The sequence below is a fragment of the Oryctolagus cuniculus genome, chromosome 9, assembly GCF_051225735.1.
Source record: "Oryctolagus cuniculus isolate XC-2025 breed Fujian yellow rabbit chromosome 9, ASM5122573v1, whole genome shotgun sequence".
In the NCBI taxonomy this organism is placed as follows: Eukaryota; Metazoa; Chordata; class Mammalia; order Lagomorpha; family Leporidae; genus Oryctolagus; species Oryctolagus cuniculus.
In genome coordinates this window covers 122,332,221-122,360,179 of record NC_142875.1, presented here as the reverse complement: position 1 = coordinate 122,360,179, position 27,959 = coordinate 122,332,221, and the positions used below count along the sequence as shown (strand labels likewise).

General features: G+C 39.0%; 1 protein-coding gene across 13 annotated transcripts in view; it reads left to right on the top strand.

Moving 5' to 3' along the window:
* LOC149124746 (uncharacterized) overlaps positions 1–27,959 on the top strand; it is a 77,070-nt gene that overhangs the window by 8,450 nt on the left and 40,661 nt on the right. For 5 of the 13 annotated variants that reach the window (XR_016213014.1, XR_016213022.1, XR_016213015.1 and 2 more), the window contains exon 2: positions 20,968–21,087. The exons of 3 other annotated variants lie outside the window; for them this stretch is intronic. Coding sequence is in view for 2 of the 10 variants with exons in the window: in XM_089303936.1 (XP_089160062.1) it covers positions 19,903–19,912 (10 nt within the window). In the remaining 8 variants the exon portion in view is untranslated. 5 more of the 13 variants (XR_016213021.1, XR_016213017.1, XR_016213016.1 and 2 more) reach the window with 5 other exon arrangements.

The following is a 27,959-nucleotide window of genomic DNA, read 5'->3' as shown; positions in this document are numbered from 1 at the left end:
GAGTCAAATTTAAGATACTTTCTTCATGAAAATTTGAGTGAAATAGATGCTCCAGGAAGCATTTAACCTGCAGGCTTGAGTAGTCCTGGCATACTCATTTAGAAGCCTAGACACAGATCCTAACTGGGAAACTGCAGTGGGAGACAAGCAATTTTCCTAGGAGTTGTCCAGTGACATCAGCAACAGGCGACCTTCAGTGGTGCCAGAAGAAGAGGTAGCTTCAAACTTGTTTTAACCTGTTGCCTTAAACCTTCCCTAGCTTCCTCAGTTTATATTATCCCTCTCTTTCTGCTCCTGCTATAAAATTTATACTTTTCTTTGGTGATGTTATTGATGTTATGGGTGACTCTAGGTTACACAGCTCCTAAAAGAACAGAAGCCTGACTCAGGCTCTCTAATTCCAAGGCTGGTACATTTTCTGTAAACTAAGGTTACTCCAGGGAAACAAAGATTGGTTGAAAGGTGGAAAACTTTTATCCGAATGAAAGTTTGCTTGATCTAATAGTGTATTCCACACATTAAAATTTACGGTCTGGGGAGCTCCCTCAAGAATAAAGAGCCTGGGCAATGAGTCTGAAGAAGACAGTTTTGGTTTGCTTTCTATTGCTTAAGAATCCAGATAAAAACATATGCTGAGTACATGTTCTAAGAAACAGGTTAGCCTAGGCTTTTTCTAAGCAATTCATTCTTGTTATTTATAGTATTTTTTTTTTTTATAAACTTGCTGCAAACAATGAATTAGTGAGTGTTGAGCCACTGCTCCTTGGGGAAATTTGCTAGGTTCCTGAGCCCCCAGTCACAAGTAACTGACCAGTACATAACCTTGTTTTATGTATGTTTCTGTTTAAAGACACTTTATTTTGTATATATTATTGATTCATTCACATCACATTCCTGGTCAACAGCACTCTAACTCTTGCCTGAACAAAGCTTATTTAACACATATATTTTCTATATGGGCCTCTCATAGTCTCCCTGGACTTAGGATTGCTTCAGCACCATATCTGAGGGGACATTATAAGTAGTGACATCATCAACACAAGCCACAGAAATGCAAAAACCATGGCACTGTTTAGGACACATGCTCATAGTATGAGAGCCAAAAGAGGAAAAGAACCTCAGCTGAGAACATTAATGTCAAGTGATTCCCTCTGTCTCCTCTCTGGAAATGGCCACAAAGTCCCCACAAATATTGATTTGGGAGTTAGAAATAAATTATGCCAAGTATGAGAATTTGCAGACGGGGAATCCAAAAATAATGAAAATCAACTGTACAGATCTTATTTAATTACCACACAAACTCTGAGCACATACTTGCATTTCCCCCCAGTTAATAGGAGAAAAAGTGTTAACTAATATGTGTGCAATAGAAACACTTTATTTATGCTATTTTTTATTTTTTTATTTTAACTGTAAGTAATTCCATATGTTATAGATATTAATCCTTTTGAAAATATAAATGCATTACTTTTATCACACCTAGAGTAATTAGCAGTCTCTTAGTATAAAAAATTACTGAGATTTCTCCAAATGTTTCATAAAGTATTTTCTTAGAATTGGCTTCTCTAAGGTCCAATAAGATGCACAGATTTTTGATACTTTAATTAATGAGTTCTTAATTCTTTTAATCCATGAGTTCTACTTCTTTCTCTCCTACCCTCTTGTAATTTTTCATTGAAAAACCATCATTATTTTTTCTGTTTTCATTTTCCCCACAGAAACCACAGATCTCATAAAAAATTTGAGACTCAGTTTTAACAATTGTGAAAGATTTTAACATAGTTAACATAATGGATTTCTTTGCTGTTCTCATCTTTCTGTTCTAGTCTGACTGCTTCTGCATTGAATGTTTTTAACTCATTTACAATTTTAACCTGATTTAATGCTTATATTATTGTATGCCATCTCAGAAAATTTTTGCATGTACAATATATTCCTACAGCATACATAAACAGAAATAAAATTGAGTCCATGTGCCTCCAAAACCTAGGTTTTTGTATTTTACTTATTGTCTACCTTTGGGCTTTATTTTATATCCAAACTCATCTGGTAAATGGGATGCTAGTGTTACTTATTCTCCTCTCAGAATTGCATTTGGAAGAAATGTGAGACTGACACACATGGTTAAATAGTGTATGATTAATGATAACCTAAATGAATGATTAATTGGGAATGCTTCATAAACCGAAAGAGTTACATAAATGTTATTAGAAATTATAAATAATCAGATAAAATAGTCTGAATAGAGAAAAGCATTTTCTTTTCAGGCTGATTTTTTTGAAATTTTTAAAAAAATATTTATTTATTTGAAAGTCAGAGTTACACCGAGGAGAAGGAGAGGCAGAAAGAGAGAGAGAGAGAGACAAACTTCCATCCACTGGTTCACTCCCCAGTTGGCCTCAACAGCTGGAGCTGCGCAGGAAGCCAGGAGCCAGGAACTTCCTCTGGGTCTCACACACAATTGCAGGGGCTCAAGGACTTGAGCCATCTTCTACTGCTTTCCCAGGCCATAGCAGAGAGCTGGAGCAGTAGTGGAGCAGCTGGGACTTGAACCGCTGCCCATATGGGATGTCGTCAATGCAGGTGGTGGCTTTACCTGCTACACCACAGCGCTGGCCCCAGGCTAAGAATTTTTATAAGTTAAGATTAAGGGAATAGATTTCATCTATTTCATAGGTACAGTTCTAAGATGATAACCATACATTACTCCTTCCCCTCCCTCCTTTTTATTAACTTTTCAGACTTAATTTTAATATACTGCTAATCACAGGCTTAACTTCAACAACAACACAAATAGTCAACAAGTAAAAAGTAGGAACACCACAGTTCTACAGGAGTATAAACAAGGGCTAGAAACGACAGTCATCACAAGATGGCCATTTCATTCTTATAAATTTTTTTATATTCTATATTAACTGTCACTTATTGGTGAAACCATATGATATTTGTGTTTTGAGACTAGCATATTTCACTGAGCATAATTGTTTCAAGTTGCAACCATTGTGTTGCAAAACAAGATTTCATTCTTTTGTTTTACTGCTGAGTAGTATTTCATATTGTATATATACCACATTTTCTTAATCCATTCATCAGTTGATGGACATCTGGTTGATTGGTATCTTTGCTATTGTGAATTGAGCTGCAATAAACTGGGAGATGCAGATAACTCTTTCATTCACTGAATTAATTTCATTTAGGTAAATTCCCAGGAATGGGATGGCTGGGTCATATGGTATATCTATTTTCAGCTTTCTGAGGAATCTCCATTCCATTTTCTTTAATCGTGTACTGGCTTATATTCCCACCAACAGTGTATTAGGGTAGTTTTCCACCCATGTCTTTGCCAGCATTTATTGTTTTTTGATTTTTGGATGTTAACCATTCTAACTGGGTTGAGGTGAAACATTATGGTGGTTTTTATTTGCATTTCCCTGATTGCTAGTTATCCTGATCATTTTTTCATGTGTATGTTGGCCATTTGAATTTCATCCTTTGAAAATGCCTGCTCATGTCCTTTGCTTATTTCTTAACTGGATTATTTTGTTGTTGAGTTTCTTGAGCTCTTTATAAATCCTGGGTATTAATCCTTTATCCGTTGCCTAGTTAGCAAATACTTTCTCCCATTCTGTTGGTTTGCTCTTCATGTTGTTGAGTGTTTCTGTTTACAATGCAGAAACTTCTTAACTTGATATAATCCCATTTGTCTATTTGTGCCTATATTTTTGAGGTCTTTGTCAAAAAGTCTTTCTCTGCCAATGTCTTTCAGAGTTTCCACAATGTTTTTTCTTTAGTAATTTGATGATATCAGGTTGTAGATTTAGATCCTTGATCTGTTTTGAGTTGAATTTTGTTAAAGGTATAAGTCAGGGGGTCTTGTTTCATTCTTCAGCCTATGTAGATCCAATTTTTCCAGCATCATTTGTTGAAGAAACTGTCTTTTCTGCAGGAATTAATTTTAGCTATTTTGTCAAAGATTAGTTTTTGTGGATTAATTTCTGAGGTTTTTCTTCTGTTCATTGGTCTATATGTCTATTTTTTATGCCAATAACAGGCTGTTTTGATTATAACTGCTCTGTAGTATTGTGATAACTCTGTTGTGTAAGATTACTTTAGCTTTTTGGTATCTCTTGTGTTTTCACATGAGTTTTTTTTTTTTTTTTTTTTTTTTTTTTTCTGACAGGCAGAGTTAGTGTGAGAGAGAGACAGAGAGAAAGATCTTCATTCCGTTGGTTCACCCCCCAATGGCCACTATGGCTGGCACACTGTGCCGATCCAAAGCAAGGGGGCAGGTGCTTCCTCCTGGTCTCCCATGCGGGTGCAGGGCCCAAGCACTTGGGCCATCCCCCACTACCTTCCCAGGCCATAGCAGAGAGCTGGATTGGAAGAGGAGCAATTGGGACAGAATCTGGCACCCCGACTGGGACTAGAATCCCGGGGTGCTGGCGCTGCAGATGGAGGATTAGCCAAGTGAGCCGTGATGCCAGCCTTCACATGAGTTTTAGCATCATTTTTTTTCTAGAAGTGAGAAGAGTGCCATTGGCATTTTGATTGAGATCTCAATCTGTACATTGCTTTGAGGAGTATGGACATTTTGATGATATTAATTCTTCCAATCCATGAACATGGAAGACTTTTCCCATTTGTGTCTTCTTTGTTTAATGTTTTGTAATTTTAATTGTAGAGATCTTTGAGGTTCTTGGTTAAATTTGTTCCAAGGTGTTTGAATTTTTTTGTGGCTATTGTAAATGGTACTGATCATACAAGTTCTTTCAGTTCTTTCTCAGCCATGACATTGTTTGTGTATACCAAGGTTTTTGATTTTTGTATGTTGATTTTATACCTTGCAACTTTACTAAACTATTTTATGAATTCCAATAGACTGTTAGTGGAGTCTTTTGATACTCGAATATACAGGATCATGTCATCTGCAAACCTGGATAGTTTTTATCCCTTTTATTCCTTTTTCTTGCCTGATGGCTCTTGCCAAAACTTTCAGAACTATATTGAATAGCAATGGTGAAAGTGGACATCTTTGGTTCTCTGGTTCCTGATGTTATTGATAATCCCCCCCAGCTTTTCCCAATTAAGTATACTGCTTACTGTGGGCTTGTCAAACATTGCTTTGGTTTGTTGAAGAATATTCCTTCTATACCCAATCATGAAAGGATGTTGTGTTTTATCAAATGTTCTCACTGCATCTCCTGAGATAATGTATGGTTTTTATTCTTCAATTTGTTAATGTGATGTATCACATTTATTGATTTTCATATGTTGAACCTTCCCTCCAAACCAGAGATAAATCCCAGTTGGTCTGGGTGAATGATCTTTCTGATGTTTTGTTGGATTCAGTTAGCTGGTATTTTGTTCAGAATTTTTGCATGTATATTCATCAGGGATTTTTAAAAAAGATTTATTTATTTAAGAAGCAGACAGAGAGATTGATAGACTAACCATTGGTTAATTTCCCAAATGTCCTCAATGGCCAGGGGTGGGCCAGGATGAAGCCAGGAGTCCAGAGCTTCCTCTGGGTCTCCCACGTGGGTGCAGGGGCCCAAGGAATTAGGCCATCTTCCACTATTTTCCCAGGCACATTTGTAAGGAGCTGGATCACAAGTGGAGCAGCCAGAATACAAATCAGCACCGATATGGGATGCTGGCATTGCAGGCAGCAGCCTTACCTGCCACACTACAGTGCTGGTCCCTCATCAGGGATATTGATCTACAGTTCTCTTTCTTTGTTGTATTTTTTTTCTGGTTTTGGATTTAAGATGCTGTTGGCCTCATAGAAGAAATTTGGAAGGATTCCCTCCCTTTAAATTGTTTAGAATTTTTTTGAAAATAATTAGAATTCGTTTTTTAAAAGTTGGGCAGAATTCAGCAATGAAGTCATCTGGTCCTGAGCTTTTCTTTGTTGGGAGGATCCTTACTGATTCAGTCTCTTGTCTTGGTTGTTGGTCTACTTAGATTTTCTTTGTCTTCATGACTCAGTTCTGGTAGATTTTATGTGTCCAGAAATCTATATATTTCTTCTAGGTTTTCCAGTTTGTTGGCATGTAGTTTTTTTTTAGTAATTTTTGCTGATTCTTTATTTCTGTGTAACATCTCCTTTTTCATCTCTGATTTTATTAATTTGGGTTTTCTCCCCCCTCCTTTTTTGATTAGTTGAGCCAGTAGTATATTTATTTTGCTATGTTTTAAAAAAGATGTATTCATTTATTTGAGAGGCAGAGTTACAGAGAGAGAGGGAGAGACAGAGAGAACTTCATCTTTTGGTTCACTCCCCAAATGGCTGCAACAGCCAGGATGGGGCTAGGCTGAAGACAGGAGCCAGGAGTTTCCTCCAGGTCACCCACATGGGTGCAGGAGCCCAAGGACTTGGGTCATTTTTCCGCTGCTTTCCTAGGCACATTAACAGGGAGCTGGATCAGAAACGGAGCAGTTAGGACTCAGGGCTTGAATTGGCTCCTATATGGATGCCAGCATTATAGGCAGTGGCTTAATCCACTATGCCATAATGATTTCACTGGTCTTTTTTATCACTGGTGGTGTCCCCATTCTCGGCTGTCTTTTTGTATGGTCCACAGTGCTCCACAATATCTTCTTTCTATAGGGTTTCTACTGCCAACTTTTCTCCAACTCTCCACAGGGAATTCTTTTACTCCACTTTTCTTCTGTTATCTTTCCGTGGTCAAAATCAGAATGCCTTTTCCCTATTTGGCTATCTTGGATCATCTCCCAGGCTAGGGTTTTTATAGCTAACTTTATTAAGGAAGCAGAATTGATTAAGGTTTTAGATTTTTAACTTTCTCATCTATGTTTCTGATCATTTCCCTGCCTACTAATACCACCATGAAAGGAATAGTGGAGAAAGTAGGTTTCAGGTCAACTTCCCTTTTTCTTTAAGGATCTGAGAAGTTTTAAAAGGGAAAATGCATAAATTTATGGAGATAGTTGTTGCTGTCTTTGTATATTACTTCTGTCCTTCACACTAGAATATAAACTTCATGAGGGCAGAGGTTTTTGTTATTTTACTTATTGCTCTATTTTCTTATATAGAATAAAACCTGATTAATACATGCTGAAGGAAATTAGAATGGCACTCAAAATATATGCATCTTTGACAAAAATATTGTGAAGATGAAGGCACTTGAGAAGCAGTAGTTATCAAAAGGATCATCTGAGCTTTTTTTTTTTTTTTTTTTTAATGTATAGTAGCCATAACATTTCCTGTGAGAAGGGTAGGTGAGTAACTCTTTGGTGGTTAAGATTCTGCTTGGAGTGACTGCACCCCATATCAGGGTGCTTGGATTCAAGTCCCAGGTCTGCTTGCAATCCCAGATTCCTGCCAATGTGCTTGCTGCGAGGCAGCAAATGATGGCTGAAGTAATTGGTCCATTCCACCTACATGGAGAACTGAATTGAGTTCATGGCTTCTGGCTTTAGCCTGGCCCAGCCCTGGCTATTACAGGCATTTTGTGGAGTGAACCAGCAGATTTCTCTCTTTGTTTCTGTCTGTTTTTCAAACATATTGAGATATAACACAAATCCTGTGGGGAGCAACCCGGACTAGACTGTTACTGGAATTAAGACTTATTCTATGCATCTGCTCTCCCACAATATGGCGCTGGGAGAGGAGAAAACAGCTTCTACACAGCTGCCTCCAGTTCAACCAATAAACTGTAGGACCTGCTCCTGATTGGAGGAGAGCAGCGTACTCAGCATGTGGGTAGCAGAGTTGGGATTGGTGGAAGAGGACTATAAAGGAGGAGAGAGACAACATGCACCGGGAACATCTATCTGAAGGAACACCTGTGCAGCCCCCGAGAGAGCCGGCCGGCGGTGTGCCGCTCCCCCGCGGAAGTGGGGAATGTGGCAGGGGGAACCGCCCTTCCACGGAGGTGGAGGGACGGTAGCCAACCCGGGAAGAACCAGCAGCAAACCCGGGGAGGGCCGAGCAGACAAAAGAACAGCACAGGGTCCTGTGTTGTTCCTCCACGAAGACGGGGAACGACATAATGGTGCCGTGACTCGGATATGAAGCCTAGGCAGGATTCAGTGTCGTTCCTCCACAAAGAGGGGGAGCGACATAATGGTGCCGTGACTCAGATAGGAAGCCTAGGCAGGATTCAGTGTCGTTCCTCCACGAAGAGGGGGAGCGACAAAATCCTGTGAGAAAACGGCTCTCCATGTACCAGTGTGATAATATAACAGTCATTGCCAGTAACTGAGAATTGATGCTGCAGTGTGTGTATAATAAATAAACTGGCTTAAATAACCCGATCCTCCACTAGCTTTACACACTTCCATATTTCTCCTAGTGACTCTAATTAACCCATACTCCTTTGTCTTGTTATTTCTTTATAACACTTACCATTGTTTATTTAAAAAATATAAAAGCTTTCTGCTTTGGCCATTTTTTGAAGTTTCCAATCTTTTGAGAGTCCCCATGTACATGCAGATAGTAATAAGATTTGTGCACTTTTCTCCTGTTAATCTGTCTTGTGTTAATTTGATTGCTATACCCAAAGAACTAGGGTAGGTAGAAATAATCTATGAGAGGGCTTCAAAATCCTGATAGATTATGGATATTATGAAAAAAGCTATGTATGGACTACAAAATTTATTTGCAACAAAGGAAATTTAGCTTTTTTTTTTTCATTTTTCCTTGAACTTTTTGAGGTACCATCATATAGCCTCCTCTATGGTACTCAAAAATATTTGTTGGATTGAATTTCTAGGTATCACTGACAATGTTGATTTTAATTAAGTTTAGTTCAAGAATGTAATGGAGAGGATAGTCAGAGTGCCAGCCATGTCTGTCTCCTCTTCTAAAACAAGTTGTCATACCCAAGATTCCCATTGCTAAGAAAGACGCCTTGAGATTTTTTAAAGCAAAAATGGACATGTTATGTAACTTTTTAATATAAATAAATATTTATTTAAAAGAATTACACAGAAGGAGAGAGAGAGACAGAGAGAAATAAATTGGCCTCCCATCCAGTGTTTCACTCCCCAGTTGCTGGAGCGAGGCCAGGCAGAAGCCAGAAACCAGAAGTTTCTTCCATGTTTCCCAAGTGAGTGATGGGCCTGAGCACTTTAGCTACCTTCCACTGCTTTCCCCAGGCCATTTGCAGGGAGCTGGATCAGAAGTAAAGCAGCCAGGACTCAAACCAGTGCCCAAATGGGATGCTGACATTACAGGTGGTGACTTTACTCTATATGCCCACAACACCAGCACTGTATTTTGCACTTTTAATCTCCTCCATCTTCTGTCAAGGTGAACCATTTATAGAGGTATGTGAACCAAAATTAGCCAAATCCATAGCATTGCCAAAGATAACAACACGTAAAACAGAGAAAGGTGGAGTGACTCATGGCTAGGCTTTGATGAACCTCTGTGCCTTCAAAAATGTCTTAGGTTAGATTCCCTAGAGGCATATTGAAGTGAATGAGTGGGGACAGTGCTCTGGAAAATTAGCTGTAAGTAGAAAGGGAAAGCAGGATTAGACAGTGGGAGAGAGTGAACTCTGATGCAGAAGAGCTTTATGCAATCTATTCGGAATTCTCTGATTGAGATGGGCACCAAAGTGATACCTAAGTGAGACGGATATTGACCAGTCCTTGTATTTGAAATGCTTCCTACAAAGATGTGTAAACTCAAGCAAAGGCAACTTGCTTTAGCCAAGGAGATTCAAAAAGAGGGTCTCAATGACCAGGCACCAGCAGCCAACTTGCCCTCAGGAAGAGGGAGATAACCTCAGTCCTGAAAGGGAGTTCTGAGCATTAAACGGTGGTATCCATATCAAAGACAAAGTGATTCAATTTCTAGCCCTATCTTAGGTTCTTCTTATTTTTGAATTACGCCTCCATCTCTGCAAAGCCCAGATGCATAACTGTTTTCTGGAGCCCTAAGGATTCCTTTCTTGGTCTTTATATATATATGCGTAGTATAACTCTGCTTTTGTTTCTTCATTCTGTTATCTAACATGAGAAGAGAATCCAGTTTATCAAGCACTAAGGATAACAGTATGGACATTAAAAGGACTATTGCTAGAAAAATACAGTTAATATAATCAGCTTTAATGTTAATGGAACCACTAATGTTAAATTAATATTGAGCCTACCTATTTATGAATGAATTCACTGAAATGTATGCAGCTTGTACTTACATAATGAATATTGATTCTTTGTGAGATTTCAGAGTGGATAATATCCATGAGGGCAAGGTTTGGATTAATTTCTATGAGTAAAATATAATTCTAAGAAAATCACCAAGGACCTGAAGAAAAACAGACTGAAGTGACAAACTATTTTTAGGGGAAATCCGTTTCTGTGATCTATTGGTATAAGGATAACCTTTGGAACTGGAAGGCCCAGATGTGACCTCTGCTACTTTTGGCTATGTAGCCATGTTACCTTTGGCAAATCCCTAAACCACTATGAATTTTTGTTCTTTGTTTTTAAAATAAAGACTCAAGTCTACTTGAATCTCCTATGACAATACTCACAGTGTGTGTATCTGTGTGTGTGTGTGTGTGTGTAATTAGCTAGTCTAGTATCCATCCTTCTGTTTTTGTGATAGCCTGCTCTTACTGACTGCCTGGAATCCTTATTAGTCTTGCCTAGCAATTGTATGCAAAGAACACTCATGGATGTGTTACTTCCTTATCCAGCAGCCGGATTCCAAGAACTCTAGAGTTGCTTGGGAAACATATGGGAAAAAAACACCTACGTCCCAAATAGAATCCTTAAGTTAGTGAGAGCCTTTCTAGTAAATAATAGGGGCCCAGTAACTTCCACGCCTGGAGCAACCTATTGCACGTGGATCAGACCGAGTGCCTCAATTCTGGGAGGGTTTTGTGAATTTAGCATCTCTTATGGCATGTGATAAGTGTTCACTTCATGTTTTTCTCCTTTTTCCCTTTGGTCCATGTATATTCCTGAATTTTTCACAGTCTCAGTAAGATTCCTAGGAATTCACTGAACTCACAGGAAGTTCCTCAAAACACTATAGCAACAATTGAAGGAAATTTCAAAAATTGCCAGTTTCTTTGCTAGGCCCTTTAGGTGCTAAATTATTACAGTTCTGTAGTGAGAGCTGGATCTCAAGGAGGGTAAGATTTTGTCACAAGTTTAGCTCCAGGGAATAATCTTCCTTGTTTTAGGTCTGCCCTGTAACAAAAACTATAAAATCCCCAGCAGAATGTGGTGGCAAACCCCAACACTCTGGGGACCATTCCAATGGCCTGCATTCAAGTCTGTGGTCTCCTAGCACAAAAAAATAATCCTGAATTAGATGTGTTCTTATAATCTAGGGAAGGCCTTTAAAAAATGTTGGAACAAATAGTGTCCCAAATTGGTTCCGTAATTAAGGTATGCAGAGCTCAGCTTCAAAGATCCCTTATGTCTGTTTTAAGAGATGCTGTTAGTGAGCAAATAATTGTATATAGTAGCTGTAGCACCATTAGAGGAGCTTAATCTGTACGGAAAGCTTGGGATATTAGGTGCTTTTGGGACACTGCTTCTACGGTAATGTCTCATCTGCAGATATTACCCCAAATGTGCACTTTTCCCCATTATATTTTAGTTTTTAAAGCCAGAGAGTTTGCATTTGGGTACAGTTTTGTAACAGGATGAATAGGTACCCAAAAGATACTTTGATAGCTATGAAAGGTGAAAACATAATGAGAAAACTAATAAAGATTCCAAGGATACAATTCTTATGACCTGTTAAGCAGTGTGGGGTGGAGAAGCACTACCAGGGTGGGTCCAGAGAGGGAACATGATGTTGCGTGTAGCGTCACCCATTGGCCATGCACTGGTTTAGGCACTTTATCTTATCCTGGCTAAGTCAAGAGAGCAGAAAGTTCAAAGTCAAAATAAGTCTGGGAGTTTTGTTTTCCCTAAGGGTTTTGATAGAGAACAAATTAAACATGGGACTATGGCTAGGAGAAAAAAAATTGAGGACAATTGCCCCTTCTGGTCAGTCAGCCTCCAGGCTTACCAACTAAAAATCTTCCTGCCTCAGTTGTAATAAATATGCTGTTAATAAGTACCAATTCTCAAACAGCTGAAGAGTGAAACCAAATCACTGCTGGAGTGACAGGGTTAATGAGAAAAAGAATCCATATTCCTTGCTCAGCTACTTTAGTAAGGATTATTATTATTATTATTATCATTATCATTATTATTATTATCTTCTCATGTTCAACTCCCCCCCAAGCCCCCTCCTCTGCTACCCTTAACTTTTACAGTCTATTCCCTTGCATAATAGACCACATGCAAAGACTTGGTTAAAACCTCCTCCCAGCCTGTTGCAATATTTATAAAGCCCTTGCTTTTTAACACACTGTGAGAGAGGCTTAATAAAACAAAGGGCATCATAATTTATTGTTTTAAGGTTATTGATTCAATAAATTAACAATAATTTCCACGAAGGCTAGGAACCCTGGTGCCATAAAAGTTTATTTATTCCTTCTTTAACTAGCATTGATTAGAGTATTCACATTGTTCGTGTGCTCTGTAATCACTCTTTATAGGTGAAATGCCCTCCACTGAGCAGGAGACAGTAAAATAAACATTCAACCAGAAGCGACAATGGCTCCTTTAAAAACCAGAAACACTAGCTGTTTTTTCTTCAGAAGGAAAGGAATAGTTCAGGTAGTGCTTTTAATACATGCTGTGTGCATATTGGACCCTGGTCCCTGACATATTGCAAGAACAAAGTTTTAAGAGGTGATTGCAATTGTTAGCAAACAGGTAGGATTTAAAAGGTGATGTTTATATCCCATGCCTCAAACAAAGAGATATTTTTGCTGGTGGTGTTTGGGTTTAAAGTATCATTATATATTGCATTTAAGAACCAGGTGGATTTTTTGTTTTCACACATGTATTGTTTCAGCTTTTTTGTTCTTCAAGTGGTGACTGAACTTTCAAGGTGATTTGTTGAGAGCATTGTAAAACTGTTAATAATTTGAACAAGCAGGTACTGCGTTTTATTCCACAGCCACAGGGCCGATTAGTTTGAAGTAACCATCTGAAGAGATGAGAACAATGGACAGCATAAGCCTGCACTTGGGTTTCTCCTGTCTTTAGGGTTGATCTCTCTTTATAGCATACTAATATGATGGGCCGTCTTTGGCTTTCATACATTCACCCACACTCCTTTCCCTTCTCTCTTTGACTTCTGGGGAATGTGCTCTATTTTTGAGCCTGAATGCTGTATTTTCCAATGTGATTTCTTTTCTTTTCCACCACCAAGAATTCCCATGCTGAAATATGATTGAGAACCAAGCATTGCAGTAATTAATAAAATGAAACAAAAAAAAAAATACAATAAACCTCTTAGTAACCAAAGGCTTATGATTTACATAGGCTTTAAACGATTGTTTGTGTTAAATTGTTTCTTAGAATGCAACTCAAGAATTTGAAGTTGTCAGATTAACTGCTGTATTTACTGGTCTGTTTGATTAGGTGAGCATAGTTTATATTCCCTCTTGGAGACCTAAATAGCAACCATTTCCTACCAAAACAGCACTGAGAACAAAGGCCCCATTCACAGGGCAGTGGGCATTGCTCTATAGGCCTTTGTATCTGAAACAACATGGTTACTAAGCACCTCTAAAAGGAAAAGGTGCAGCTAATTTTTTAAATGTACACGTAACAGGCAGAAAAAGAATCAGATTGCATACCAAACAAATATGTTCCATCAAAAATGAATGGAGTGCTTTTTGTATTACTGGCCTTCTTTCCAAGGCTGCAATAAAAAAATGACTGTGGTCATTTTTGAAGGACATCAGACAACTGAAAAGCAATATTGGCAGGCATCATCTGGTCTCATCTCATCATTTTAGCTACTTGCACATACTTGGAATTGACAAACTGTTTTGTTTTGTTTTTGTCAATAAGCATCTTTTTGAAACCTTCCCTAGACCAGGCCGTGTACTGAGCTTTAGGGGCATAAAGACCAATAAGCCCTTTCGCTCCTCTGCTCCTTTGTTTGATAACTCACATTTTAGAGCTTGGACAGTGTCATGACATTGGTGATTTCCATGTTAACAATGGAGTACAGAGGAGGGATGGCTCATTCTTGGGGAAGATGACATCTAAACAGAGTCGTCAAAGCAAGGGCTGGGGCACTTCTACTTCTCAATAGAATCGATTACACCAGCAAAGATTGGTAATATTAGAGTCTGTACAGGAAGCTACAAGAGGTTTCTGTTGGTGAATCAAGTGTAGATTAGGATAGAAAGATGATAAAGTGAGAGAAAGCTGAATCTGCAGAGTTCCTCATATGCCATGCAAAGTAGCTTGGACTTGATCCTGTGGAAGCCTGCAAGCCTATGAAGGGTTTTAGAGGGTTAGGACAGCACATAAAGCCGGCAAGTCTGCACAATTCAAACTTCAAGGTGATTCATTGGTTCATTGTACGTTTGGGGTCCCAAAGCAGATCTCATCACAATGATAACATGCTTCATTGTCTACATTGTTTTAATTCACCAGATAGTAATTCAGTATTTTCACATTTCTTGGAAAGTTAATGCATCATTCATTAAGAGAAATCATTTGTCATCCACAAAGACACACAACAATTGTATTATGGAAGCATTTTCCTTTTTTTCTTTTAAGATTTATTTAATTTGAAAGAGTTATACAGAGAGAGGGAGATACTGATCTTCCATTCATTGGTTCACTCCCCAAATGGCCTCAATGGCAGGGGGCTGGGCAAGGTAGCAGCCAGGAGCTTCATCCAAGTCTCCATGTGGGTGCAGGTGCCCAAGCATTTGCAACATCCTCTGCTGCTTTCCTAGGCACACTATCAGGGAGCTGGATCAGAAGTGAAGCAGCTGTGACTTAAACTGATGCCCATATGGGGTACCTGCATCACAGGCAGCAGCTCAACCCACTGTGTTGCAATGCTAGTCCCAAAGGAAGAATTTTCAAAAGGATTAATGTGTGATAACTCCAGCTCTTTTGTTTCTGGAGAGTGGTAACCCTGGGATTTTAAAGGAAATTCAAAGGCATCCTCCAAGGGTAATGGGGTAATGGAAAATTATGCTATAAGAATTTCCAGAACTAGACAAGAACACTCTTACCTCTCCTATCTCAGCTGCCATATTCTTGCCATTATTTTTCCTTTAAAATGCATGAAGAAAAAGGGGCTATTTGGGAGAAGTGAATGTTTTCAGTTATATATATTAGAAAAACACTCTTTCTGCATATCTGGTGTATCATTTAGAAGTAAAGTATTTCAGTTTCGATCCCAAACTGATCACTTCAGCTAGTCTCGTGGGTTGGCAGGGACAGTTGTGTGTATTTGCCAAGACTCCAAGTTTTTAACCTCTCAAGTTGAATCATCATCTTATACTATATGTGAGTGTAGGTTAGAATGGGAAACTGGCATGTGCTTTGAATCTGGAGGCAATTACCCCTGTCCCATTGTTTCTGCTACTTATAGGAGAATAGGAATCTTTGTGGGTTCTTGCTGTTTGTGGAGATTACCAGGTATGTCCCATGTAAGTTTTGGTTCCATGAGTCTGTTTTGGGGTCCAGGAATTAGTCTTTGCTAAGTGCTCCAGGTGTTCCTGATCTTCAGGAAACGTTGGGAAACATTATGAAAATGATTAAGTAAACTGAGTAAAACAGCATTCTTCAACTTACCACATATGATTAAGCTTTAAATGGAGTACTGTAACATTGGACTTACTGAGCATCAAAATAATGAGGAAATAGTTTGGGGTTACACATTCTGTAATTTGCAAGCCACTTTAGTAGAAGGAATGATGGCAATATAAAAAGCAACTGTGCCAATTTTTTTTATTGGGTCTCCAGATTATTTTACTGAAGTAAGTACTGCCTATTAGGTTGAGGTTAAAAAAAATTGTGGGTCAGGCTATAATATTTTCCTTTCATTACAAAGTGAAATAAAATTTGTTATTGGACCTTCACTTAAGAAAAATAAATTCTTTGTTTCTTTCAAAGACACTTTATTGCCTGCTTATGATAGTAAATGTCATTGTTTGGTTCTATGGCACCTGCCATATAATCTTCCTCTTCACTATCACTCTATATTAGCCATTAAAAAGTTAAACTCATTAAAGATGCAAAAGCACACTTTCTAGCAAACTTTTCCTGCTTTTCAAAGTGTTTTTGTAACTGAACACTTTTTCAAAGACCCCAAGATAGAAATAGGTTAGACACCATTGTTAGCAGAAGTTGAGGTTGGGGGAAAGCATTGGGGCTGGGAGAGTTGTTGAAGTTCATTTAGAGTGGTATCCCAGCTTTGACAACACCGCTCAACTAAATCACCAACTTTCTACTTCACTAGAGTTACTGTGACAAGAGAGGAGAATTCAGGACATCACAATAGCAGGAAGTTGATGTTACATGAAAAACACAATGCTTTAGTAATCTCGAAACACCTCCATAGAATGGGCAGAACAGAGTTTGAAAGCCTTTGCTGGAGTTTTTTCCTCAAAGCCTTGCTTCACTCATATAGCACAGTGCCAGCTGCATGCTAGGTGCCTATAAAAGGTTTACTGTAGGGTGTTTTCAGAGTGTGCTATCATGGAATTTTTAGAGTTTATATTCTCTCACTAGAGTTATTGTTGTTCGAATAAAGCATGTGAGGTCTGTGGATGGAAATGGAAGAGAATGTTTCTGCTCAGCTGATAAAGTGTGCATGCACTTTCAGAATAGTGTCCCATCGGTGATGGTGATATCCTAACTTTGTGTGTGGGCAGCCTCCAGTGTGTAGCAAGATGGACTGGAATTAGAAGGCATGACTGTTTTTGTTTAACTTGCTTTGCACAGTGCTGTCTGCAGGTGGGCACTCAGCAGAAGCTGCCCGTCTTGGCATCCAGAGATGTGGTTGTGATCAGTCATCATATTATTAAATTATTTGTCTCATATTAAGTGACCACCATCTCAACATCAGCTTGTCTTGATGGATGTACAATTCATATAGGCTATTGGAACTATATTCAGCGCGTGCTGTGATTTCATTTGCAGAGCCACTCATAGTGGAAAAAATATGCCACACTTTTTTAAGCAAACAGGCTTCTTTTCACAGTGGACAGAGAATACTGTTAAACAGAGGAAACACAATATCCCTTTTCATAGCAAGAGATCAAATGTCTGCAGAAGAGTTTAATTTATACTTCTCCATGTGCCAGAGCCCAGTCTGAGACATAGCAGTATTTCAGTACTTTCAATCAGGTCATAGTTTCCACCCTGGATGACTTCATTCATTTTAAAATAGAATAAATGGAATTCCACATTATACTATGGGTAGGGATTATAGGAAATTAAAAGACATACCGTGTTCAACACGCTTAATAATTGTGACTTTGAGTTGGGAAAATAACACTTCTGTGGCAGGTACTTCTTGGGTGTTATTTGTCCAAAAGGTTTCACTCCAGCTTTCTAGAAGAGTGGAAGAGAAGTATTGCAGTGTGGGCCAGGAAGTAAATTGTACACTGTGCTTGCTTGAAATTTTCCCTGTTGAAAATACATGTAAGCACTAAGTTAGGTCAGGGTGTGGCTTGAGCTTATTGTCCACCAAACTTGTGATGGGGACCATGCTAGCTATTTGTTAATTACACCCATCTGGAGTTTGGGTTGGATGTAGTGTGAGGGTTTAGGAGGAATCTTGTTTAGCCCAAAGAAGGCTTTGAATTTAAAATACAGCAGCACACACTGTGAATGCCCTAAAATGTAATCCTCTTACTGCAGACATAGGCTGAATTATTATTATAAAAATTAGAGTTTGTTTTTTGTATATATAGAAATTACCTGGGAGCTATGATGGCCAAATAAGGGAGGGGTAGAAGATTGTTCTCTGGGTGACCCTTTCTTTGCAACTTGTGCATTGACTAACTTTTGACCTTATTTATATGGTTTTGTCTGTGAAGTAATTTGATGTGCTTCCTTAACAAATGAAGATACACACCAGACTTGCTTGCAATGGGTATATTACACATAAGCCTTTTGTTGATGAATGATGAAAATGCAATATTTTCATTCTGTTGTGCTCTCTTTACAATCACATTTGCAGCATTAAATGGTTGCAGTGTTGAGATTTGCACGCCTTTTAAAAAGAGCCCAGTGAGTAGGCCTTCCCTTTGGGAAGGTTACTGCCAGAAAAATGGGGGCTTTGAGAGAGAGTGAGTACAAATCCATTGCAGGTGAGCCAGCACAATTTAATCACATAATATATATTATAATATATCCCTAGGAATTCATGTTTGCTTTGAGTCTGCCTACCAGATTGGCCATAAGGAGACAGCAGTAGCATATAGTGGTTTCTAGTGCCTAGAGCTGAGTGTGTGCTGCATTTCTTTTCACACATAATCAACAAGAGAAGAGGAGGCAGTAGCCACTCAACGCAGTACTAGGGAGAGAGATGTGCAGGTGGGAGTTTTAAAATCTCGACATAATGATAAGATTTCAGCATGCCTTCAAAGCTTGTTCAAAAAAATGACCTACATTGCTAGTATTTCTTTGAAAATCCTAATCTGTTGCTAAAACAGAACAGTCCAAGTACTCTTTTGTGAACTTGAGTAAACACATTCTTCATCACCATCAAAGATTGTGGCAAGAAGAGGGAAAGACTTGCTTTTGTGATTCAAAAGTCCTCAACGTGAGTATTTTTGCACATATTTGTGGGTACAGTCATAACTTTCAAAGAACAACCCAAACTAAATACTTCTGGTAATCTCCAGGCTTTGAATAGCTGACAAAGAAGGGTAATGGGTTCAGGCATGTTAATTGGAACCTTTCTGTGGCATAATATCAGATCAATAGCTACATTTGCTTTTTTGGGACACCAGCTTATGGAAGGAGCTCAAAATATAGGCACAGTAAGCATTACACAAGCAGATGAAGAAACTAAAGTAATGAAAAGTGATTGATCTGGCCGAAGTCAGTAAGACTGGTCTGTAGAGGAGCAAGAGAGTAGGGAACTTGCGTTATTGAGCTTCTGGTAAAATGTCACTTACAGAGTGCTATGCATTTGAATTGGTGAAAAGGGTAATCTAAGTGAATCTTGAGGTCGTAGAGACTTATATACTCGATTGTAGAGAGCAGAGTCCTTCTGGTGACCCGAATCACAGTTGTTCTCACTCTGTGAATATTTGAGATAGGAAAAAATGAGACTCAGCCTTGTTAGTGGCTTCTATGGTATTCTTTGCAATTAAAAGCAAATGGGTTGGTGATGGAAACTATGTAAGAGAAAAAATAGAATATCTATAGATACTGATGTGGATCTATAGGTCTGTTTGCCTATTTCTATATAGTTTTCTATCAAGAGGTTTTAAATTTGTTTTAAAAATTAGAGTTATAGAGAGAGGGAGAGAAAGAGGCATCTTCCATATACTGGTTCAACTCCCCAGATGGCTGCAATGGTCAGTGCTGGGCCAGGCCGAAGCCAGGGATCCAGGAGCTTCATCTGGGTTTTCCAAGTGATGGCAGGGACCCAAACACCTGGGCCATCTTCCAGTGGTTTCCCCAGGTCATTAGCAGAGAATTAGGTTGAAAGTGGAGCAGCCGGGACACTGATAAGAGTGCATATGTAATGCTGGTGACACAGGTGCTGACTTTACCCACTGTGCTACAACACTAGCCCCAGAGAGGTGTATTTTAGGACTCATGAGATTGTGGAAGCTTGACAAGTCCAAAATCCATAGTATAGACTGTCAGCTGGAGACAAAGGGAAGATGTGATGATGCAACTTAAGTTGAAAGCATATTGCTGGCAGAATTCTCTCTTCTTCGGGGAGGTCCGTCTTTTTCTGTGAAGGTCTTCAGCTGATTGGATGAGGTCCACTAACATTATGGAGGGTGATCTACTTTACTCAGCAGTCTACTGATTTAAATGTTACTCTCATTAAAATTATTTTCACAGAAACATCTAGGATAATGTTCTACTCCATATCTAGGTACCATGGTCCAACCAAATTGACACACAAAAGCAACCTTCAGGGAAACTAAACAGGTAAATAGCTGGGGATGCTGGGTACTAAAGACTTGACTGTAGCAACAGCACACAACTTGTAGGCAAATATATTTCCTAGTGGCAACAGATAATTTTCATTTTTCATTGATTACAGTGATAAGTTGTCTGTATATACAAAAGAAAGTATTATCATGGAAGGAAGGAGCACTGGAAAATTACCATCAGAAATTGATCATGTACAATCACTTAGCATGCAAACATATATAAATCCACTAAGTGTTGGCCCCAAATTTAAAGTAAGCCATTTCCAAATAAAACCAATTGACTGAAGAAACTAAGTTCAAATAAACACTAACTCATGTTCAATAAAATCTACCAAACTTTTCAACACTATTTCAATGTTATAGATAGAAGGATTAACTTTGTTTTTTTTTTTTTTCTTTGACTTTTTTATTAAAAAGGTCCAGGATAGTTTCCTGGAGAAGAGGTTGGTCAATAGAAAAACAGATATTATGGTAAAAGAGCTTTTCAAGTGTGCTCCCTAGGTTACCCAAGAAGGATTAACTTTGGAAACCATCCTTTAAACAAATCTCATGGGTAGATAAGAGAGAGTTTCGAGTGTATGTATATGCTATATCTCTATTGTTTATATGTAAGAAAATTGCGCATGCCACAGACACTGTCTCATGAGTATGGATATGGGTAGTTACAAATTTTATGAACTTTTATTTTTCTCAGTTACATACACATACGTAAACAAATGCATGAGGATATGAACTTCATTTCTATTGTGATAATACTAAGCAATCAATAGGTATTTTTTAAAGATTTATTTTATTTATTTGAAAGACAGAGTTACAGAGAGAGAGGTCTTCCATCTGCTGATTCTGTCCCCAGAAGGCTGCAACGGCTGGAACTGCGCAAATCTGAACCCAGGAGCCAGGGGCTTCTTCTGGGTCTCCCACATGGGTGCAGGGGTCCAAGAACTTGGGCCATTTTCTACTGCTTTTCCAGGCCATAGCAGAGAGCTGGTTCTGAAGAGGAGCAGCTGGGACTAGAACCAGAGCCCATATAGGATGCCAGAGCTTCGGGCCAGGGCTTTAATCCACTGCGCCACAGCGCTGGCCCCAATCAGTAAGTATTTTTAAGTTCTGTATTCTAGCTCTTGTGTTACCCTGCAGGAATATAATAATGAGCATGATAATTTGTCAACTGGAATTCATATTCTGGTGAAGGAGACAAGTAATATAAGCACATAAATAAAAAAATTATGATTACTCTAGTGTTATAAAGTTAAGGGAAAGGGCCTTAAGAAAGAAAATAAAAGAAACCTACTTTAAATAGAAAAGTCGGGAAGACAGTTCCCAAGAAGTTGATGTTTAACCTGAAGCCTAGAGAGTGAGAGCATTCCAGAGGAGACAGTCACTTGAAGTATTTGTAGAAAGAGGCCTTGGGGGTGGGGTGATTGCATGCTTGCTTTTCACACCTGAGTGTCTTAGTTCAAGCCTGGCTCCTCTCCTTATTCCAGCTTTGGCTTATGCATACCCTGGGAGGCAGCAGGTGATCATTCAAGAGTGGGTTCCTGACATTGTTTGGGAATAAGAACTAATTCCCAGCTCCTGGGTTTGAACTGAACAAGCACTGACAGTTGCATTTATTTGAAGGGTAGACTAGTAAATGGAAGCTTTCTCTTTCTCACTGTTTCTGTGCCTCTCAAATAAATTGATACATAAGTCAATGAATCTTAAAAGATGATTTAAGAAAAAAGACTTAGTGTATTTTAAAACCTAAGATAGTAGAGTGGCATAAATTGATCAAGAGCAGGGCTAGTATGTTTTGAGACTGGGAAGGTGAACAAGACCTCATAGACTGTGCTAGAAGCTTTAGTTTTCTTGCAATGAAGACCTTGAAGCAGTGGAGTGACATTAGGCAAAGTTTACATTTTTATAAATTACTTTTTTAAAAGATTTATTTATTTGAAAGGCAGAGTTATAGGGTAGAGAGACACAGAGGATGAGAAAGAGAAAAAGCAAAAACCTTCCATCTGCTTATTCATTCCCTGCATGGTCACAATGGCAGGGATTGGTTCAGGTTGAAGCCAGGATCCTGGAGCTCCATCTGGTTCTCCCACAAGGGTGACAGGGGCTCAAGTACTCAAGCCATCTTCTGCTGCTTTCCCAGACACCTTAACAGGGATCTGAACTGGAAGTGGAGCATTTGGAACTCAAACCAGTGCTCATATGGGTTGCTGGTGCTGTTGGCTTAATGTGTTAGACCACAATTCCAGCCCCCAAATTCGTGTATTAATATGGTTATCACTGTTACATTGAGCATGGCTTGGTGAGGGGTAAGAATGGAAGAGACGAGAACATTTGAATTATTTTAAGTCCATGTAATGAGATGAATGTGAACTAGTCTAAGCTGATGGTAGAAGAGATACAGAAAAACACACAATCTGATTAGAATGAATTCTGAGCAGCTGAGTGGTTTGATGGTGCCATTTGCTGAGAAGAAATTTGCTGATGATGGAGGAGCAGGTTTGAGGAGAAAGTCAGAATTCCATTTTGGATTTATTAAGTCTGAAATGTTTGAGATCCTATTTATATAAAACAATGTTGCATGTGAGTATGGAGCTGAAAAGTGAGGTCAAGATTGGGGATAAAGACTTTGGAGCTAGCAGAAATAAAATGATGCTTAAGTTCATGGGAAGGATGAGATACCTGAATTCTTCATACAAAGCTTCCCATTTCAGCCCTGTGTTTTGCATAATGATTAGTTACAGGAGAAGAAACCAGAAGAGATTGAAAAGGAGCATCCAGTAAAGGAAAATGATAATATAAATACCAAGAAAAGGAAGATAATTTCAAGATGGAGAAAATGTTTACCTCTAACCAATACTGCTGCAAGATTATCTATATTGAAAGTAGAGAACTGACCATCGAGTTGGGAATCTTAGAGGTCATTGGTGGTGTTTACAAGTGGTCATACCCCTCTACTGAAAGTGATTGGGGTAGAAATCAGATAGAAGAAGATTAAAGTCCAAGTGGGAGGCAAGAAAGTGGAGAGTGATATACATAAATCATTCTTCGGAGAGATTCAGACATGATGGAGAACAGAAAAATGGAGTAACTGCAGGAGAGAGATCTGACTTCACTTTAAGTGATAGATCCTAAGAATGTATGTTTCCTGATGACCTTGATTTGTAATGCATAAGAAAGTATACCTAAAGAAACCAGGAAGCAAGTCTTGAGATTGAATAGGAGGTAGAATCAGAGTACATATGGATAAATTGGATGGCAGTTTGTAATATGAATCTTATGGAAAAAAACTATAATAAACTTTCTAATATACTTTTCCCCATTCTACCTCAAAGCCATTCTAAATACATTATTCAGGGTTTACTAGAATACCACAACTCATGAAATGACTTGATGTCATAATAGTGTAACCTTCCAGGGAAAGAGAGATCATTATTGAAGAAGTAATCCAAATTGTAGTATTTCTTAAAGATAAAATATAAATATCTTTTAAATTTCCTGATTCTTTTCTTCTGAATTTGAAATGTCCAGTTGATCTACATTGAAAGGCGTAGATGGAAGAAAAAATTTTCTCTATGTTCTGGAAAAAACCAGCCCACTGTCGCTTGTGGCATTCAGGACCTCAGGTCTCATGATTTCCTGTGCTAGTTTTCAAATAACCCCATATTAAATAAAATTTCAATCTCTAAGCTCAGTCTCAATCAATGTAACCTTCTTCATTTGTTTAAAAATGATCTTGATCCTTCATTTAGACAAAAGATAAAGACTTTTCAGTCAATACAGGGTTTCCTTAACTAGCTTTGGCATTGTTTTTCAAATCTGGTAGGATTTTTTAGTGTCAATATTTAGAGATGGAAATGGCCTGTGCTCTTCTCCTTGCAATGTATCCGTTTTGTCATCTGCTGGAGTGCCCTCATTGATATCCTGCCTTCAACCATCTTTCTACCTAGATTACTGCTATAAACTCATGGTCCCCTGTGGGTCCCTGAGATTTTTATGCCTATCTGAGTGTCTCTTGGATACTCCAGAAACATTTCACAGATCCTGAGAACTCCAGATTGCAGCAAACTCAGGACACTTATACAGGCCTTTTTTTTTTTTTTAAGATTTATTTTATTTATTTGAAAGGCAGAATACAGAGAGAAACAGGGAGAGACAGAAAGAGAAATATTCCATCTTCTGGTTCACTTCCCAAGTGGGAGCAACGGCCAGGGCTGGGCCAGATGGAAGCCAGGAGCTTCTGGGTCTCTCATGTGGGTGCAGGGGCCCAAGTATTTGAGCCATCCTCCACTGCATTCCCAGGCATATTAGCAGGGAGCTGGATTGGAAGTGGAGCAGCTGAGAATAGAACCGGCATCCATATGGGATGCTAGTGTCTCAGGTGGTGGCTTTACCTGCTATGCCACAGCACCAGCCCCTACACAGTCCTATTTTCACTCTGGAGTTAAGCTACAGGGAAGCAAGAGGAAGAATTCTTTTTATTCTTACTTCCCCAGTATCTATTCAGAAGTCTCTACCCACCATCTTCTTAGAGTCAGCTTGATGTCAGATAGGTGGACAAGCCAGGTACGCCTTTCTCTAGGACTCCTCTCTCATAAGCCTTGGGCCTAGGATTCCTCTCTTTCCTGAATCAGAAAAATATGTATTTAATATGAGTGGAGGATTGCATAGCATTTTATTTCTCTTCCAAATATGTAGTTTATAGCTAGATTTTAACTTTGTAACTTTTAAAAAACAATTTTATTGGGTTATAATTATGAAACTATATAACTCACTATTCAGTATATAATTCGATTTTTAGTATACTTGTATACTTATACAACTATCACAGTTTATTTTTACTTATTTTATTTGATTTAAAGATGACAGAGAGAGAGAGAGGGGTCTGCCATCTCCTGGTTTACTCCAGATGCTTGTGACAGCCTGGGTTAGAATAGTAAGCCAGGAGCTGGGAACTGAAGCTGCGTCTCCCACAGGGATGGCAATTCCAGCGGGAAGCTGGAATTGGGAGCACAGCCTGAAATCTAGCAAAGGCACTCCAGTACAGGATGCAGACATCCCAAGCTGTGTGTTAACTGCTGTGCCAAATGCTCATCCCGTCATCACAGTTTCTAATTTAAAGTTTTTTTTAAAGATTTATTTATTTATTTGAAAGTCAGAGTTACACAGAGAGAGGAGAGGCAGAGAGAGAGGTTTTTCATCCGATGGTTCACTCCCCAGATGGCCGCAATGGCTGGAGCTGTGCCGATCCGAAGCCAGGAGCCAGGAGCTTCCTCCAGGTCTCCTATGCAGGTGCACGGGCCCAAGGACTTGAGCCATCCTCCTCTGCTTTCCCAGGCCATAGCAGAGAGCTGGATTGGAAGAGGAGCAGCCGGGACTAGAACCAGCAATCATATGGAATGCTGGCACTGCAGTCCAGGGCGTTAACCCAGTGCGCCACAGTATCAGCCCCTAAACTTTTGAAATGTCTAAAGCCAAAGGATTGAATGATTTCTGTGTGTTACCTCTCCTGAGACATTGGAAAGATATCTGAAGGGGGAAAAAGGACAAGCAGTAAAGAATATGCATGTAGGGACCCTTAACTCTGTATGAAAATACGATACTGCCAACAGTGTACCATTCTCCAATTCCTAAGCCAGTCATGCAGGTCTTCTTCCCTGTGGCAGAACTGTCTGAAGTGATACGGGTGATGAGTGCTGTATAAACCATGATTTGGCTTATTTGCAGAAGATCTCCTTTGCCTCATTCCATCTTATTTAAATTTATGGGCTTCCCTTTGAAATGGGGTATCTCAGTTCAGAAAATGAAGATGCTTAGTGAAGTAGCATTTGATCATCTGTTCTATCTGCATTTTTATATAATATTAGTCTTAGTTTCATCTCATAGGGAATTTGTTCCAAATTCAATTTTAACCTATTTTTTCTTAAATATCTGAGTGTTGCCATCATATTGGAATAGCAGCACAGCTTAGGGTAAATTTCACCTCTTTGGGATGAATTTGTGGGGGTACCACTGGATCATAGTATTTCTGCCGAGATAATAATGGTTACCACCATTTGTTTAGGCTTGCAAATTGCTAGGCCTTATCATTTTTGCACTTGCAGTAAGACTTCAGGAGCTTATGAGCCAAGAACTCAACGACGTTTGTATGAAAGATATGCCCAAAAACTCCAACACGTTGTGTTCAACTGAGAAATTTCATATTATGGCATAATCATGACAAGTCATAGCAGGAGATCTTGACTTTTCCTCTATAATTTGTTAAGATTCATAGATGAGGGCAAAGTTGACTATGGATATAAACTATCTGGACCTCTTTATGGCCTAAAACTAAAGAACTGAAATCTTGTCACTATAGCTTGCTTACTGGGTTTTACATAACTCCCTGCTGTCCATTTCTGTGTGGCTAAAGAAGGGAAAAAAAAAAAAGAGCAACTTTCTTTTCCTGGAGCTCTGGCACTTACATTTTTCATTTTGCTTGAGAAAAGGAAATGTAGAAAGAAGTGAAAGGAAATATTGGAAAAAAAAGTGCCAGCCTAGTGATTAGCATTTTCTTGGATCCTAAGGAAACTCCTGGCCACATTCAGTTTTTTGTTTTTGTTTGTTTTGCTTTTGTCAAAGGTGAAGGCTAGTGTTGCAGGTAACATACTTTACTCTTTGTTTTGCCAATATTTATTCCTTATGCCTGTTGTGCCTTTCTGTCATATCTCAGGGTAGAAATTCCCTTATGAGCAACATGATTAGAAATGCAATGAGGACTATTAAATATATTTGAATACAGGCTGCAAAATTGCCATGCAACCCATCTCAGGAGACCATCCCAAAGTATTATGTGTGTGCATGAATGAATCCTGCTGATACACGCTCCCTTCATTTAGTCCCCTATTTCGTTCTTCCTTTCACGTCTAACTCCTTTAAATTTAGCCTCATAGTCCCCCAGCAATCTGACTCCTAGACTTATGCTAATACCAGGAAACAAGCATATATGTGAAAAGTAAAGTGATGAGGGGAAAGAAAGGAAGAGACTAAAAGGAGCAAATTCAAAACAAAAGGAAAGCTGAGATATGAAAGGCTTCTTTTCTGTGGTCTCTTTGGAGACAGACCTCCTACACATAATTGCTCTGTCACAGTGGTTCTGCCTGGGTGTTCATCTTGCACCAATGAAAATAATTGCTGGCGTACCTGTGGTTATTTGAAGATTATACATAATGTTTGGTGACCTTCAAATATGGGAAGCCAGGATTCCATTTTCTCAAGCCCCATGCAGTGGAAAAATTCAGATATTAAGTTAAACACTTCTCAAGAGCAATAATAGCTAACATTTATTGAGTGCTTACTGTGCTTTGTGCCAGAATATAATGGCCTTATAACTCTACTGTTATCTTATTTAATCCTTACTATGATCACATGAGGAATGCTTTATCATCAGCCTCATTTCCCAACTAAGAGCTAAGGCTCCTGGAGATGAAGTATTGTGCCTGAAGTCATACAGTAACTTAGAGGCGAGTGCCTATACTCTTTACTACTGGTCCCTCACCACTTTCTCTTCATGGCTAGCTGCTTCTCATTCTGAAGAATGATGGGGGGTGGGGGGGGATTAATCCACTGAGTCCAGATCCTTAGAGAATGAGTGGTATCAACTCCTAGAACAGAATTTTTTTTTAAAGGTTTATTTATTTATTTGAAAGTCAGAGTTGCACAAAAAGAGAAGGAGAGGCAGAGAGGGAGAGAGAAAAGTCTTCCAACTGCTGGTTCACTCCCCAGCTGACTGCAATGGTCAGAGCTGTGCTGATCCAAAGGCAGGAGCCAGGAACTTCTTCCAGGTCTCCCATGCTGGTGCAGGGGCCCAAGGACTTGGACTATCTTCTACTGCTTTCCCAAGCCATAACAGAGAGCTAGATTGGAAGTGGAGCAGCCGGGTCTCAAACTGGCGTCCATACGGGATGATGCAACTGCAGGTGGCGGCTT